Source organism: Manihot esculenta, chromosome 3, assembly GCF_001659605.2.
Source record: "Manihot esculenta cultivar AM560-2 chromosome 3, M.esculenta_v8, whole genome shotgun sequence".
Classification (NCBI taxonomy): Eukaryota; Viridiplantae; Streptophyta; class Magnoliopsida; order Malpighiales; family Euphorbiaceae; genus Manihot; species Manihot esculenta.
In genome coordinates this window covers 27,694,780-27,712,944 of record NC_035163.2, presented here as the reverse complement: position 1 = coordinate 27,712,944, position 18,165 = coordinate 27,694,780, and the positions used below count along the sequence as shown (strand labels likewise).

Below are 18,165 nucleotides of genomic sequence, written 5' to 3'. Positions count from 1 at the left end.
GGTGGTTGTGATTAAGGATATTTTGATTTTTTTTATAAAAATTAATGGTAAGTTATCAGTAGAAATTAAATTATAGTTATTTTTAAATATAAAGAATTAAATTATAAATTTTTAAAAATATAAGAATTAAAATAGATATTTTATTAAATTAGAGGGATTAAACTGTACTTTAACTAAAAATAAAAATTTTACGTTTATATGTACAGTTTCTTTTTGGGGTTCGGTTGGGTGATGGGGGTTTTGTAGCTTTCCTGTATTCGTTTCTTGTTTCTATATCTTTTCTATTTCTTTACCAGATTCCCCACCTCCTCTGCTCTTTCTATCGTAAATCCTTTTCGGGTTTTTGTTGTTGCTATTGTTTTTTTAAATTATTCCTTCCTTTTTTATAATTTTGGTTCACACTCCCACATGCATGTTTTCTTGGGTTTGTCTGATCTGGACTGGATCACAAGGATCTATCTTTAGACAGAGGAAGAGAGTGTCGTGGGTTTTGGTGCTCGAGTCTATTTGTACAGCATCTTGGTTTCTTTGAGGAGGGAAGAAGAAGAAGAAGAAGAAGAAGAAGAATGAGGAGGTGAGATTTGTGCCTATTGGATCCCTTTCCTGCTTTGGGCCACGCAAGATTCTTTGCTTGTACTTCTTGAGGATATCTGCAGCTTTCTCAATTTGTTATTCTCCTGTCCTGCCTGGATGAAACTTGAACTTAGTCTGGTTCTCGTTCCGGCAAGATTGCTAGTTATTTCTCATATCGTCATCTTGGCACCCAGTGTGTGAACTGGGTCCATTGCTTCTATTGAAATTCAGTGGTTCTTATTTCATAGGAGCAAATAGTTGATGGGTGTTGATTATGCTACCTTCTGGTCTTTTAGGTTGTAATTTGGGCGGTGATTAGCAATCTTATCCAATTGAGTTCTGGTGTTGGATGATTGAATTGAGGTTTTGATTGTGTATATTGTTTTCTGGTTTCATCTACATACTGCTGAGGCATGGCGGGGATTGATATTTCCAAATATGCCCATAGTCCCGTGCATAAGGCCATTGCAACGAGAGATTATGCCACTCTCAGAAAGATACTTGCTGGCCTTCCACGACTTTGTGACCCTGCCGAGATTCGGACAGAGGCAGTTTCATTGGTCGAGGAAGAGAAGGCAGATACTATCGCTGCAGTCATTGATAGGCGTGATGTCCCAAACCGTGACACTCCTCTACACTTGGCTGTCAAACTAGGTGATGAGACTGCGGCTGAGATGCTTTTGGTTGCTGGTGCTGATTGGAGCTTGCAGAATGAGCAGGGATGGAGTGCACTTCAAGAAGCCATTTGCAATAGAGAAGAGGGGATAGCAATGATCATAGTAAGGCATTACCAGCCATTAGCTTGGGCAAAATGGTGTAGGAGGTTGCCTCGTTTGGTGGGGACCATGCAAAGGATGAGAGACTTCTATATGGAAATTACATTCCATTTTGAGAGTTCTGTCATACCTTTCATTTCAAGGATTGCACCTTCAGATACATACAAAATTTGGAAGAGAGGTGCAAATTTGAGGGCAGACATGACTTTGGCTGGTTTTGATGGTTTTAGGATTCAGCGTTCAGATCAGAGTATACTGTTCCTTGGCGATGGATCTGAGGATGAGAAAGTTCCTCCTGGATCACTTTGCATGATCTCACATAAGGACAAGGAAGTGATGAATGCTTTGGATGGTGCTGGTTCGCCAGCTACTGAAGAAGAGGTTCGGCAAGAGGTGGCTGCCATGTTTCAGACCAATATATTCCGGCCAGGAATTGATGTGACCCAGGCAGTTCTTTTGCCACAGTTGACTTGGAGACGGCAGGAAAAAACAGAACTGGTGGGCCCATGGAAAGCAAAGGTCTATGATATGCACAATGTGGTTGTTAGCATTAAATCTAGAAGGGTTCCAGGAGCTATGACAGATGATGAATTCTTCTCATCCTGCAATGAGAATGAAACAGAGAGTGAGGAGCTCAATGACATTTTGACAGAAGAAGAAAGAAGGCAACTTGAAGTCGCTCTTAAATTGGATTCATCAGAATTGACCAGTGAGAATGGTGATGGGATTATTGCTCATCGTCATAGCTGTTATGAGCATAGGGAGATTCCTATTGAAGATGGAAATAGTTGTAGAAATGGAGAGACTAAGCAGGAAAAGAAAGGGTGGTTTGGCGGATGGAGGAAGCGGGATTCTAAAGTTGAAGGGCAGAAGAAAATTGTTCCACCAAGAAGTTCCCTTTGTGTTGATGAGAAGGTGAGCGACTTATTAGGGGACTCTCCATCCGGTAGTCAGATTAAACCAGGAAGGCATTCTGTTGAGATAGTTGTGAGGGATGAGCACCGGAAAGGAAGAGATACCAAGGCATCTGCTTCTTTGAGCACTGAGAGTAGTAATCGGCGCAAGGAAGGAAGCCATGAGAATGAATATAAGAAGGGATTGAGGCCTATTCTCTGGCTTTCACCAAACTTCCCATTACAAACTGAGGAACTTCTTCCATTGCTTGACATCCTTGCAAATAAGGTTAAGGCAATTCGTCGTTTAAGAGAGCTGCTTACAACCAAACTTCCAATGGGAACCTTTCCTGTGAAGGTATGATGCTTTCTTTTCCATCTACTTGACAGTGCAACAGTTTTAGTAAAGGAACTTGTAGTTTAGTTAATTATCTGTTGATTATTGCATGATTAACCACTTTCTAGTATCAAATTACTTCTCTTCTTTCTGCTTAAGTTGGCTGCACCTTGATATTCTCAATGAGTTTAAACAATGAAATGACTTGTTTGGTGGTGTTTTGCCTTCTCTAGAACTTTCTGAAAATGATTGCTTTCTTTGAAGCTTCAGTGGCAATGTATGTATTGTAGGATCAAAATTTTCAAGGTGTGCAACTGTGCATATATTTTGTTATAGATGGTGCACTAGCTTTGTGTCTTACTCTGGCTGTAATATTCGGCAATTCAAGGATTATGCTTCTTTGGTTTCCAAGAGTTGATATTCCTGATTGTAATTTTGAATGGTCATAATAATGATGGATGAATGCATCCATGATTTTTTTTTCTTTGTATCTTCCTCTTTGGCTGGAGGTAATTGCTGATAACTCCCCAAAGTTCGGATAGTGGTGACAAAGTTAGGAGGTTGAGTGTAGACAAATTTTCCAGATTTTACTTTCCTTTTAGACATAGCACTCGAATCATATAGCATTAGCAGTTAGTTGAAATTGGTTGTTATTTCTAATATTGAGCATGGTAGCCATCTTCCCCTCCAAATGCTAAATTTCCAAAGTCTTTGACAATGGTAATTATAAACCTTGAGGCTAGGTTGAAGGCATCTGCAACTGTAGTTATTTTCTCTTAGCATGGTTATACCATGTGAAATTCGTGCACACTTGAGAATAATGGCGTCTACAATTTCTTGGGCTTTAAAAATAACCAAAATGGCTGTAAAGAATAACAAAGACAATATCAAACTGCATACGGAGTAAAAAGAGGAAAACAAATGTACAGAAAACCTTAGTAAGTCCATTGCAATACATCTCTATCCTGAAACATATGTATTTCCCCCTCCTTTCCTAGAGGTAGCTGTCAACAGTAATTTTTAGTTGAAGGAAAAATAGAATTATGTGTGAATTAAGGATTTGTAAGATGCTAATCGCCATAAGTGATGGCCTTGGAGCTGGTTCATGTTGCCATTCTCTACTAGAGCAGGAAGGAGATGTAGAAATATTTCTTTCCTGGCTAGTAGGTTCTTTCTGTGTCAAGGAGAAGTATTTGATTATTTACTTGTTTATTGTTGGGTTGCTTTTGGATTTTCATCTTTACGTAATTTGCCTCCTAGGATGGTAAAGGAGTCACTGAAGGTTGGCTTCTTTATCCATTTCAAACAACATGAGAAAATATGGGGCTAAATCCTTATCTTGCTCTTTGGATGTTATTTAGGGTCAGAACTTTTATGACTTTTGAAGGGTGCACACTCCAACGTAAAGTGTCTATGGACTTGGAGTGGAATAATTAACAACTTCTATTTTTCATGGATCTATATCAGTTTTTTTTTATACAGATGAAAAAGGGGACATATGCTAGAGGTACTAGGAGCCTCTAGGAAGATGATAGTGAGGGAGTACAGCAATCCATATTGTAGACATTAAAGGCTTCAGGAATCTTGCAATCAAGACAAGCAAATTTTTTTCTGGGGCTTAGTTTGTGAGACTGGACCTGGTTGATTTTGGGTCAAGGTGTAGTTGAGCTGGCTTTGGCTGGGAATTTATTTGAGGGATAATAATTTATTATGGTGAAATATGGTAAGTTTCTCTGTTGCTATGCTACAGTATGATGTTTATGCTGCTTAGAGAAGAAAGAGCGTACATGAAGTTCTTCCCTTTTAGACTTCAGACCGGGAATAAATATTCACTCAGGAGGAAAGGTTAAATCAGTGCCCTGGAAAAATTAGTGGTTGTTTTTCCTAGATTCTGCATCCAAAATGAAAACATTTGACAATTATGCCCTCAAGTTATTCTTTCCGCAACAGTCATGTCACTTTGCTAGTTATGCTTAGGGTTCTGTTTGTGAACTGGAATCCACATATACCATCTAAACATCATTGTGATTATATGTAGGTTTGTGAATGTTGATTGGAATTAGTCTGTCATTCGCTTTTCTTCAAATTTGGGATTCGTGATACTCGATGCTGATCTGACTACATTATGCTTTATGCTTGGATGCATAATTAGGAGTACAGTTATTAGACCTCTATGATTGGCTGCTCAAAACAGGTAGCTCTGAACCAGATACCTTTTTTGAAGCTGAACTTGATACAAATTAATTTAAATTGCTAAAACTGAGCTGAAGTTGGTAAGTTTGACCTGGTTGGCTCATTCTGATCAGTAAAATGGGGGAAATCAGACCGAGTTATGATAGTTGATAGTGTTTGAACTTTGAAACAATGAATCCTTTAACACCATCTTTAGTGGAAGACAACTTGATAGTTTCTCCAGTAAGATTGAGTGATGTGCAGAACCTCTGCAACTCTTCTTCCCTTCCTTTCTGAGTCTGTCCTGTTTTTTGCTGTTGTGATATGTCAGAAAAACTCGGGTAACAATTCGTAAAATTGTTGTTCATTCTAATGTAGTAACTGTCTATTTTTCAAGAGAAGAGCTTTCTGTTTTATTTATTTATATTGTATTCTTTAATAAATTCTCTGACCAATACTTGATTACTTTCAGGTTGCTATCCCAGTGGTTCCCACCATCAGAGTACTGGTTACATTCACAAAGTTCGAAGAATTACAACCACTCGATGAATTCACAACGCCTCCTTCAAGTCCTACAGCTACTGGAAGAGAAAGTCCAGCAGGAACACAGCCGTCGAGTTCATCCTGGTTTCAGTGGATAAAAGCTCCTTACCACCGCCCTAGTTCATCGGGTGGTGGATCTAGCAGTAGGATAGAGAACATTCAGGACCCATTTGTCATTCCTCCCGATTATACATGGATTTCAGCTGAAGCAAAGAAAAAGAAAATGCAGGAGAAGAACAAATCAAAGAAGGCAAAAACTCAGAATCGTTGAAGCTGCGGTTGCAACTTGCGAGTGAATCGAAATGTAAAACTGGTTTTAGCTTGCATGAAGAACTCAGCAGGTACTGAAGAGGGAATCGTATTTCATAAGACCATGAAATTATATGATACTGTAACTGAAAAATATTTGATCCCTTTGATTGAGGGAAGTTTGATATATCGCTGTGGGGGGTGGAAGGAAAGAAAGAAAGAAAGGAATATTGTAATTCTTGCAACAATTGCTGGCCTTGATCAGTAGATGTGTACACATTGAGATTGCTTTAATTCATTTACTTCTTATATGTTACTACTGATTTGTTAACTCTTACAATAGTGACAGACAAAAAATGTAGAGTATGTTAACAGCCTAATTTCATGTAATTTCTTCTCCAGCTAATTTGATGGTTTTGATCACTTACATGTTTGTGCAGGGGGTACTTGTGGGTTTTCCTTCTGTAAATACATATTTTAATTTTCTCATTTAGAAAAAAAAAATTGTTAAATTTAATTAGAATTAGATCAAACCAAATAAAATGTGATTCCAGTTAAAAAAATATAAAAAATATCATATAATTTTATATATTTATTATTTTAAAATCTATAATTTAGTTTAGGTATCTAATTTAATTTTTTATTGAAATAGTATTCGATCGTATCATATCATCATTAGCAAACAGCCAACAGAAGAAAAATTCATTGGAAAAAATTGATGAAATTACGTTTTTTTTTTTTTTTTTTGAAATTTTTCCGTTATTTCAAAGAAGGAAAAAAAAGAAAGAGAGAGCGTGGGAGAGAGAGAAACAGCTACTGCTTGCACCACGTTGGACTTGACCTCATTTTAATGATTCCTTTACAGTTTGCTTTTTCTTTACCAATTTTAAATTGAATGTTCAACTTCAGTCCGACTGCAGCAGGAGACTGGAATGTGGACACTGTCAAATGTCAAAGGAATAAAGAAAAATATTTCTTTTTTTTTAAACAATTCTAGGTGGAAGTAACATATTTTTATTTGTAAACTTTTGGGATTATGTAGTTTCTCAAGGTAGCCAGGTGGGAAATTGTTGGCAATCACCACTAGTTGTGGGAAACAGCTGATGATTGTATATGAATATGAGATGTATACTTGACCAACTTGTCTTTAGAAAACTTTCGGTTGGGCTGGCCATCCAAATGCAAGTCTGCTTAGTTTCACTTTAGAGCAGGCAACCCCTGGCCTGGCTTCCCTTTTCTCAGAGATAAAATGCTTTAAATTATGAGTATTCAGGCTTTTAGACTTCTCAGAGGCATGCAGCAAGTACCATGATAAGCAATGGACCCAGCAAGTGCGAATTAAATATTTGGTCACTATCCATCGATTGATGATGCAACATATATGTCATTCTCTATGAAAGATGAGCTAATAATAAGCAGCGTGTGCTTATGCTAAGGATGCAATAACAAATTGATTTAAAATGGTAGGGCTTTTGAATACATAGATCCATTTTAGCACTTTTCATTTTCCTCACCCATTAGATTCTTATAAATGAATGTGCATAGTATATAAAGCGAGTAAAATGTAAACCAAACTTCACAATCAAGCCTTGATCTTTGGCATCTTTCAAGAAGATGGGTGGTATTTAGACCAACTTAACTATTTATGTTCCAAAATATTACAGAGTTTTTGAGATGGCAATAAACTGCATTAAACTTGAATAATTCCTCCTTTTCGTTATGATTTTGAACTCATTTGACTGCTCTATTCATTGAGGGGACACTTGAGATTATGCACCTTACCCACTATTTATGGCATGATAATGCATACATTTGACTGCTAAAAATGCTGCCTGCATTACTTCAGCAAACCCCAAAATGTTCCCTTGCTAGGGCCCTCTCCTGGCTCTTCCTGTTTTTGTGTTTCTACCCACATGTTGTCCCCAGTCCTGAGTCCCTTTTAAACAGATAATGACCATTTACAATGGCAACTGTGGATACATGCATGCCTTTCAAATCCGGTTCCCATCCTTCCTTGAGCAGATTGCATTGGAAGCTTTCAAAGTTTGTTGTTTGTGTTCTAAATGATATGATAACCAATAAAAATTACAAAATATACTGTAATTATTAGAATTTTGAAATTTACAATTGAGAAGCAATGTGCCATACCTTGGGGAAATTCTTGCTTCATTGAATAGTACAAATACAAGAGTTTCTTACTCCTTCAATTTCCCCATCTTCAGACAAGCTGTTCAGATTATGGAAAGAAGTGAAACGGATAGTAAAAGTTAGCATATGCCTGGTGTATGCTACAAGTAGCTTTAAGCTAAAAAATCAATTCATTGCATAGAACTAGGACTGGCTTCTGGTTTAAGAGCTTGAATTAGCACCTACCCATCACTTGCAAATGTCAAAGACAAGCCACTGATGATTTCATTCAAGAAAAGAGCTCATGATTTTGCATTCCAAGTTGCTCAATAATCATGCAAGCCTGTCCCATAGGCCATATATAACATATAAGTTTCTAAGCCTAACATTCTTTTTCTGGTAGAAAAAGTAGTGAATTAAAACAGTCTTATTACTGTTGAAGGTTGATGATTTCTTGTATGATATAATGTCGAGGCTTTAATCATCCACTACAGTGAAACCCATATCATAGAAGGAACAGAGGATTTTACCTCGGCTCAAACTCATGAACATGAGCAATATCATTGCCGTGAGCATCTGGCCAACTCACTTTCCTCTTTTCTGTTCTTGATTGATTAATTTCTTCCACTGTTGTAGTTTTCTTGAGATTACTCTTGAGAGGTAGGTGTTCGATGTGAGGCCCAGTAGACCCATAGCTTCTACTGTTGCTCCCACGATTACCCTTTTCTTCTCCTTGTGATTCATCATTATTAGTGATTTCTTCCATGACCCCATCTGTCTTGTCTTCAAGAATTTGCTTCTTGGCATTGTTGCTTCTGTTGTTTTCTTCCCCTCTGTCGCTATAGTTCCTTGAAGGTGCATAGCAAGAGCGCACTAGAGCTGTGCACCTATTCTGCGCCGAGGACGCCAGGAGTACGGTTAACAAAGTTGAACTTTCTTTATCTATTTCTTGATACTACGAGCAGTCTCTTGGAGCTATGTGGGCAATATTGGATTGGCTTGTTTCAGATCAAACAAATGAAAAACAATGAAGCGAATCCGTATAATGTTAAAATGGTATGTGGGTTATCTCCAAATGATTATGGTGTTCTGCTTTGCATCTAAAAAAGTGGATGGAAATCAAATAGCTCTATTTTCTGAGGTGGGGTTGTGATGGTTGGTTATTATAAGAAGTTGCTAATCATGGTAACACTCTCCACCCACTGACACTTGTTTTATTTTCTTTTGCCTGTGCCTCAGCAATGATTAGAGTGGTGAAATAGGTGAAACCAAAGAAGGGAAGGAGAGGGGGAGATGGGGTTGCTCTGTAAACCTTTTCCCTCTTTGAGCCTTTTCTTTCTTTTTTTTTAAAAGTTTATTATTGCTATATATTTTTTTCTTATTTATTCTAATTCAAAATCAACGACAATTTTGACAAGATTGTTGGTGATATGTAAATACACATGTATACATTCATAACCAATGTTGGATTCTAAAAGATCATCACATAGATTATATTTTCGAAAAAATCTCAAATGCAAGGTCTATACTACAACACAGCCAACATTGATTTATTTTTGAATCTTAAATTTTTTTAATTAAAATGATAATATATATAAATTATAATTATTGAATTCAAGATAAAATCGCAACAATTTTAATGAGGAGTTTATTATTGCTATAGAACTTTATTGCTGATGGGCATCTGATCCATATTGCCTTCTCATGCTGATTTGCTATGCTTTACATGGCATTGGACATGGAACAAGTGGGTCCGGTGGGAAAGCAGAGCAAGAGAGTGAATAATTATGGATGTAGGAAATGGAAAAAAAATAGAGTTACGAAAGACACATTTAAATAATTATAATATAAAAAAGAATTTAACAAAAAAATATATATAGAAAGAGAAAAAGAAAAAGAAAGACAGTATTTACCTTGTTTGATTACAAGATCCATATTCGCATATAAAAAAACTAAAAGTTTGACGAAAAATCTTAAATTAGAACTCTAATGTGTTTAAGCATTTCTTACAACAATGGTGTGATAGACAAAATATTTATATTGATACAATAATGCTGTAATAAACATAATATTTATATTGATTGTATTGCGATAGTATTATTCTCAAGCTTGGATTCTATTATGATTAAGAATAAATATTTGATTTAAATCGAAAAAATAATTAAATTAAATTAATTTAAAATTTTAATTTAAATTTTTATTTTTTTCAATTCAGTTTTTATTTTAAAAATTTTGATTATTTTAATTTAATTTGATTTTAATAAAAAAATTAATAAAATTAAATCGATTAGTAATAATAGTATATTATTTTTTATAATATAAAAATATTAGACCACAATTAAAATTAAAATACTTTAATTAAATTTTAAAATATTAAAAATAAAGTGTTAAAAATAAAAAATTTAATCAATCAAATTGAATCGAATTAAACTGAATCAAATCGATTTCTGTTTAAAATTAATTTAGTTTTTACAAACTCTAAAATTTTAATTTCGATTCGGTTTAATTTTCAATCGAATGAGGCATTGCTTAAATTTTGAAAATCTTAATATTATAATGCCTTTCAAATCTTCCTACCCATTATCCTACTGCAATAATTCTTATTAAGAAGAATGTTCATGTTGTAGTAATTCCACTTAAAAGGTAATGGGTTAATCCTACAGCACGTCCTTGTATAATGTTCAAGACTAACAGGAGAGCAACCTTAAAAAAAAAAATATTTTGTTCAAATTTCAAACATGAAACTTTTCATTTAAATATATTATTTAGAAAAAAGGAAAAGGAAAAAAGCGAGGCAAGGAAAGATCCACTTTTTTTAGTAGTTGGGAAAATTTTAAAGGAGATTGAAATTGTTAGGATATAAAGCATGACCTCCCACTTAGAGCTGGCATTCGGTCTACTGGATCAATGGATTTTTCTTCTCTGTGTTTGCTGTCTGTGTGGGAGGGTTTTAATTTCTGCATGTTTTGTGCAAAAAGTTTTAGATGAAATCATTGTGTTGAGTTACCCTTTTCCTCCCATTTTAACCCCGCTCTCTGTTTTGTGATCTCGTCTATTTGATTTCCTTTAAAAAAATATCAACATATTTTGTCATGAATTTTGATTTTTGGTAGAATTTTTTAAGATATTTAAAACTTTATCAAGAGTAAATTATGAGATAGTGGATTGATTCCAAAGCAGCAAAATCGATATATAAGACTTGCCATTGCACTGATCTTGACAACTTTTGATAGAATTTTTTTTTTGAAATGGAACTTTTGATAGATTATGCTGCAGCATTTTACGATTTTATTATCATTATTATTATTAGACTGGATGACAAATACTTAACTGAAAATTTGAAAAAGGTAACTATAGCAAAGCCCAACCAGCAGCCGAGGCCCAAACACTAACCCTAGCCTTGATCCAATCCACCTCTCTTCTGGACCCAGATCAGTGTTGTTCCGAACCAAGAGTTAAATCTCTTCTCCGCCTCGCTGAAGTTCGTCACTCAGCTGAGCTCCTGCACTTGCAACAATGAACAGGTACGCATTTCAAATTCCTAAAATTAAGCACTTAGCTCTTATCAATCGGCCAACATGGCCTTCGTTTTCTCATTTCGTTTAACGCATCGCAGGGCGATCACGAGAAAACTTGCTGCTGCTACTAATGCTTATTTATCAAAAGTTCCGCGGAAGAACTTGTGCAGTGGCGGAGGATCAAGTGCACCTGCTTCTACTTCAACCCAGATTAACAACCATGTAATTTGTTAGAATTAGTATGTGTATGTTGTGATTAATTTTGGTTCGCATTGGTGCTTATGCTTCTTATTCTAGGCCGAAACTTAATTTCATTTCTCTTATGATTATTTGATTTTTGAGAGTTTTGTTGTAGTGATAGAGATTATTTCATCATAATCAGGATATTAGTTAACAAGTGGGTCTGAGATAATGCCGCCAAATATCAATAACTGTGTAATTTGTTATTCCAAAGGTGGCAATTATTTATTCTTCCTTCTGTGGATTAAAAATTGTGCTTTTTTTCCAAACCTTTGAACTTTGAATTTGGGGTTCGCTATAAATGCATTACATTAAACCTGGGGGAATGCTACATGTTGACCATAATCACAAAAAGAGGATTGCATACTGGATAGAGTTGCTATAGGTGATTTTGAGAGTCAATATTATTTATTTTGGCCTTCTTTGCAGAAATGATATAGTTTTGTAGCTCTTCTGTGTGAATTTTATTTATCCTAGCTCCTTATAATGATGAGTGATCCTCCCTTTGTTCTAGTAATGTTTGGAGTTTAGTGTAGCTTGTTATCCTTTCACAAATGCTTGCTACTTGTTTTTTACACTCTTGGTGCTGTTGCTTTCTTCAACGATTTTCAGTTATTTTGGGAGAAGCACATTCTTGCATTTAATTGCATTCCTTGACTTTGTAGAGGCATGAGGACAAGCAGAGCTTTACTCATACAGTTCACACATATGACGTTGCTATTGTTGGGGGAGGCATGGTTGGCCTGGCCCTAGCTTGTTCCTTGGGTGTGTATTTATTTATTCTTTTTTCCAGTTACCCTGGTTCTGGTTTGCATCTGTTCTTGGAGTAGATAACAGTGTGGTAGGCTGGTAGCCTACTAGTAGGGTCTACTTATTTCCACATGATTAATCTGGTGGAAGGTTGTAATAAGAAACATGATAAAAGTCAAGGTGGAGACATTCTCCTTTCTTGTTAAAGGCATCTATGAACTACAGAAACGCATCCAGCATATTCATAGTGATGGCATTGAATTTACCGTGTTAACTTGCTTTGTGCAGCAACCGCACCATTGACAAAGCATTTGAAGGTTGCGATCATTGACAGTAATCCTGCTTTAGGGAGTAAAGTAAGCATCAAGAAAGAGGAACCACCTGATACAAGGGTCAGTACAGTCACACCAGCAACTATATCTCTTTTCAAAGGTATTGAATTTGCATTGTTCATTCTGTACCTGTTTTTTGCTGACTGCAGCAGTATATCATATTGTCATTGCTCCAATTGTATTATAATTCACAGTTGAGGTTTGATTTTATCTGATTGAGCTTTTGGTTTGAACTTATTTAAACTTTGCTTAACAACTATTGTTACCATAAAGTCATAAAATTTTTATCGTTGACTGAAATTTCCAGATGTATTTTTAGGAAACTCTTATGACTGTTCTGATGTCCTACCCTTCTTGATTTCTATGTGCTGTAAACACTGGCAGATTTGCCATGACAGCAATGGGGGCACCCCTTGCAAATCCTTTATATAGTTGGGGTATTTTTGATATTGGCCTACTAAATTTATTAATTTTTTCTGCATAATTCACTTAATCTCCATTGCTTCCTTGAAAATCCTTTATATAGTAAGGTATTATCGATGTTGGCCCACTAAATTTATTAATTTTCCCCAAATTTTACTTAATTTTTAAAATTATTTATTTATTATAGTTAAACTAAACACAAATCATTACCTTAATCTTAGTTAGAATGCTACTAAAAATCAGAAAACAAATAAAAATACCACTAGGTTAGATTAATTTATTCATTATAATATACATTATTTTTCAGATCTCATTGGTAACATTTCTCATCCTTCAACCATAAAAAAAAATCTATGCATATTATAGCACCTTTATATTTATTACATATTAGTTATTTTTTTAGCAAGCCCTTGCAACAGTACCAACGGTTCAGTCATGGTAAAAAGAAGAAGCATCAAGCACTAAGTCAAGATAGTTTTTTTTAGTGGATGCTGTAGTGCTTTAGTGGATTCCTTAATTGTTGTTGTCATGTTTTAGTGGGTTCAGTTTATGCTTTGCATTCAATTTTTCAAATATTTTCATTCCTAAGTTGTAGGAGGGTTATCCTCCATGATTTCCCTATTTCCTTGTTTGTAGGAGATGGTTACATCTTCATTTGTATTCAGGGACAGTAAGTTAAATAAAGTGACATCAGAAAATTTCCAAAAGTTTTTGAGTACTCAACTCAAGAGGTCCAGTTCTCTCTAATGAATTTGATTAGAATTTCACCATAGGTCGCAAAAGGAAAACACCTTCTCATCCTTCCCTTACACCTAATTCCTCAGCCCACAGACCCATAACTAGATCCATTTCGCAGGACCTTAACGTATTTTCTTACTTATCTCTCTATGCATTACTATTAAATTCATTCTCATGTGAAGTTCAAAATAATTGATTAGAAAAAACAATTAACGGCTTATTATGTAACATATACATGCATTGAAATACAGTTAGATATAAAAATAATAAAGCATATTGGACTTTTTTATATTCTATAGATGGTTGAATTTCCAACTTTTTGACTCCATCATACGCATGTATAGTGTCTCTACTTATATATACTTACGTATATAATTTAACACATGCTACCCTCACTGGTTAAATTTTATGGATCCTCTCCTGGCTGCAATAATGTCCTCATCAAGCATGACCAAATTGACATTGACGGGAAGCTGACAATTGATATATTTTTTGTGCCTCAATGATGCTTTTGCAGATATTGGTGCTTGGCAATATGTTCAACAGCATCGGCATGCATATTTTGATAAAATGCAGGTGATATATATTTGCTTAATTTTATTATGTGTTTGAATTAATTTTATTCTATTGCATGAAGTCTGCGCCAGAAAGCTGCATATCACATTATTTTTGCACAATGTCCTTCATCTTCAAATAAGAGTACCAATCAAGTCTCAAAGTAAAGTTTAGTTGCTCTCTTGTAACTAATTATTTTTTATAGGTTTGGGACTACACTGGCTTAGGATACACAAAGTACAATGCGAGAGATGTAAATAAAGATGTTTTGGGGTAAGAACAGAATTGGGGAGGTAATAAAATATCATTGCATAATGCTTTGGTCACTTATGGTTGATGATGCTAATTTATACTTGTGATCCAGTTGTGTAGTGGAGAATAAAGTGCTTCATGGTTCACTATTCTCATGTGTTGAGGTATTCTACTTTATTAAACCGTTTCATTATACTTGATGAAACTCTTAGTGTTGGTGGAAGAATATGTTGTCTTTTGCATATATTATATCCATTTTCGAGTTTTCCTCTGCTCCTAATGTCTGCTTATTGCTATCTATAGTCTATATTATATTTTCTTTGTGGTTTTCTTTATAAGGAATTTTTCCATTCTTTTTCTTACAGAATTATTGTTTGGTAATGCTATTTTAATTATGCTTAATAAGTAAACATTATAAAATAAAGGATAGTGTAGGAATTGAAGGGAGAGGGGAATACTACCTTCCAGTGGTGCAACCCAATCATTGGACCAAAACAAATACTAAATATGTTATTATCTGCTTACATGTATGTGTAAGATCTCGTCGAACTTCAAATATGTGAAGTTTCATAGATCTGTGTGACAAGTAGTTGTGCTTTTCCTGAACCTCTTTTTCCTTGGATTCTTGCCTTATAACTCTTTTGCTCTCATATTGCTCATCCGGAGTGTAATATATTTGTATCAAGCGAGCAAACCTGAAAGTCATATCCTTGATTTATGAATTCTATCTAAAAACCACCTTTGTAAGTCTTTCTGAGCCACATAATAATCTATGGGAGTTACTGAATGTCTTGATTCCCTTGTGTTTCATGTTATCTTCTGATGAACAGTTGATGGATACAGAAATCCTAGTTTTCTTGCTGATGCATCAAAACACTGAACCATAACTCTGCATACCATAAAGGTGTTTTCCTTTTTATTGCTTGCAATTTGTGAAACAAAGTCTTCAATCCTACAGGATACTGATTTCCAAAAGACAATCTACCCTTCTCGGTTAACTTCGATGTCTCTGCATCCAAGCTCTTTGTCTACAGTGGACAGCTCATCATCAACAGAAGCATTATATGTTAAGGGGCGTTTAGCAAAGCTGGAACTGAGCGATGGCAGCAGCCTATATGCAAAGTTGGTGGTAATTAAATTTTTGTGCTGAGGGAGTGTGGTACCCCTTTTAGATAACATGCAAGTGACATAGTCTAGAAATTTTTTATTAAAAAAAAAAAGAGTCTAGAAATTCTATTATAAATGAGAGCCACTAGAAAATGCATCACTGATAATTATAAACAGGTAGGAGCTGATGGTGCCAAGTCACAAGTTAGACAGTTATCAGGGTTTAAAACAACTGGGTGGAACTACTCACAGAATGCAGTCATTTGCACCGTAGAACATTGTGTAGAAAATCAGTGTGCATGGCAACGTTTTCTACCAGCAGGTCCAATTGCACTTCTGCCAATGGGTGATAATTTTAGCAATATTGTCTGGACTATGAACCCAAAGGAATCATCGGATTGTAAATCAATGAATGAGGATAATTTTGTGAAAGCCGTAAATCATGCTCTAGATTATGGATATGGTCCTCATCCAAGGTCGAGTTTATTGGCAGGTTCAGACATGTTTTCATGGCTCAGAGGAAATCTAGTAATATCAGCTAATGATACTTTTGAAGTTCCGCCAAAAGTGGTCAAGTTGGCTTCTGCTAGGATGGCATTTCCACTGTCCTTAATGCATGCTAAGGACTATGCATCAAAACGTGTTGTTCTAATTGGTGATGCAGCACATGCAGTTCATCCATTAGCTGGGCAAGGAGTTAACTTGGGTTTTGGAGACGCATTTGCCCTTTCAAGAGTCATTGCTGAGGGTATTGCTCTAGGCATGGACATTGGGGAGGTATGCCTTTTCTAGATTTCTTAATTACATTACCGCAAAAACTGCTCTTGTTTAGTTGGTATTGCTAAAATATCCGCCATTATAACCTAACGTTTAACAATTCATATAAGCAATCTGCTGAACGTTTATCACTTCCACATCAAGACGCATGAACCTCTGTTTAGTCTGGTAACCTGATCCTTAGAAGACACATGAATCCATAAAATTCATTCCCTTTTTTTTGGTGGTTTAATCTTCTTTTGCAGTTGGTTTAATCGACTTGCTTATAGATTATTAGGCATTAATTATATCATCCGAATCTCTTGCTGGATGATGCCCATTGGGCTGCTAGATTGGGGTTGCTCCCTGATCCTATTTTATTGTTTTAGTCTGAGATGGTCTTTGTGTTTTGTTAACATGCACAAGACATTATTGCAAGCGTCGATAGATGATATGCTCACACTAGGTAAATTTTTTTGCAGGTATCACTGTTGAAAAAATATGAAGCGGAGAGGAAACCAGCAAATTTGACTATGATGGCCATTTTGGATGGTTTCCAGAAGGCATACTCAGTTGATTTTGGGCCACTAAATGTACTACGTGCTGCTGCTTTTCATGGAGCACACCACATATCGCCGCTTAAGAAGAGTATCATCTCATATGCCTCAGGAGAGCACAGGCTGCCCCTCTTTTCTTGATTACCAATTTTGTTGATATCCTAAATCAACTACTCCATATAAAAATTTCCCCACACATCTTGTACAACTTTGAATGTTAAAGCTTAAATTCCCTTGATCGTCTACTTTCTGGTACGTATGGACACGTTATAACAGAAACAGACAAAGCGCTAAAAGAAAATTTTCTTTTATTATCATGTTTAAGGCCTGAAAAAGAAGGTACCTCATTGCAAGTCCCTTGTGCAGTCTATTCAACTACTTAAATGTGTTATGCTTCATTTTCGGGAGATATTAAGGTTACGGCAAAACTGTTGCTGCTACAGAAGTGTATATCTCTAATCAACTGCACCTCAGTAGGCAGTAGCACTCTTCTTTATCAGAATTATTATTATTATTATTATTATTATTATTATTATTAGAAGATATAAAAATTTATTGTTTAAGGAAAATATATGGTCCAGTAAAAAAAAACACCACAGAAGCCCTACAGGTAGGCTTAGAAGTCTAAAAAAATAAAACCCTAAATATTCATGAAGCAACCCGACTTGAAAGAGAATGAGGCAGCTAGGAGATGAGAATCAAGCTGAGAGCGCCATCCGTGTGAAAACGTCTTCCATCTTTGAGCAAACAATTTCTTCCATCTAACAACTACACAATCAAGAGAAAAGAGACCAAGAAAACATTTAATAGTAATAAACAACAAATTGAAGTTTTTATGGGATATAAAATTCGTACAAAACGATCACAAAGGTAGAGATAAAATCACAAGTTGCTGGCAACCATGAAAAACTAGGAGAGCTAGCAATAAAAAGAATGATAGGACTCAAATTACTAGAGTAGAAGTATGTCTTCAGAAAATTTAATATTACATGCTAAGAAAAGAGAAGAAAATACGAGAACTGTCTGAGGAGAAAGTGGTGGCCGAACTCTAATACCAAAACGAGATTTGAGTTACCATTGAAAACATCTAAATCTGGTACACGACCTCTAGAGGTGGACCTCTCTTTCAATATTGAACCTCTGAAAAACTATTTTTAGTGTTATCAAAAAACATACAAGATTTAAAAATACTCCTTTAAACACCACCTACATAAAACAAACAAAAAAAAAAGATAACTGAAAAAAGCTATTGATGTTAATTTTCCCT

The 18,165-nt window shown here is 35.4% G+C and overlaps 2 protein-coding genes across 4 annotated transcripts; both read left to right on the top strand.

Moving 5' to 3' along the window:
• Positions 1–215: 215 nt before the first annotated feature.
• On the top strand, positions 216–5,859 carry LOC110611386 (ankyrin repeat domain-containing protein 13C-B). 3 transcript variants are annotated; one of them, XR_002487355.2, is made up of 3 exons: positions 216–2,600; positions 4,062–4,302; positions 5,224–5,361. XR_002487355.2 is itself a non-coding variant. In XM_021751682.2 (2 exons), exons 1-2 carry the CDS (start codon positions 987–989, stop codon positions 5,563–5,565), a joined length of 1,956 nt encoding a protein of 651 aa, XP_021607374.1. In that variant the 5' UTR covers positions 216–986; the 3' UTR covers positions 5,566–5,859. The 3 variants fall into 3 exon arrangements, 1 of the variants encoding a protein (XP_021607374.1); XR_006350255.1 differs by lacking the exon at positions 5,224–5,361 and adding an exon at positions 4,618–5,198; XM_021751682.2 differs by lacking the exon at positions 4,062–4,302 and having other exon boundaries at positions 5,224–5,859.
• Positions 5,860–11,041: 5,182 nt separating this feature from the next.
• Positions 11,042–17,215, top strand: LOC110612007 (ubiquinone biosynthesis monooxygenase COQ6, mitochondrial). The gene is made up of 10 exons (XM_021752624.2): positions 11,042–11,194; positions 11,287–11,410; positions 12,094–12,193; positions 12,467–12,610; positions 14,189–14,247; positions 14,432–14,499; positions 14,591–14,642; positions 15,437–15,607; positions 15,763–16,362; positions 16,824–17,215. The coding sequence occupies exons 1-10, from the start codon at positions 11,187–11,189 to the stop codon at positions 17,037–17,039; spliced, it is 1,542 nt and encodes a 513-aa protein (XP_021608316.1). The 5' UTR covers positions 11,042–11,186; the 3' UTR covers positions 17,040–17,215.
• Positions 17,216–18,165: the final 950 nt, after the last annotated feature.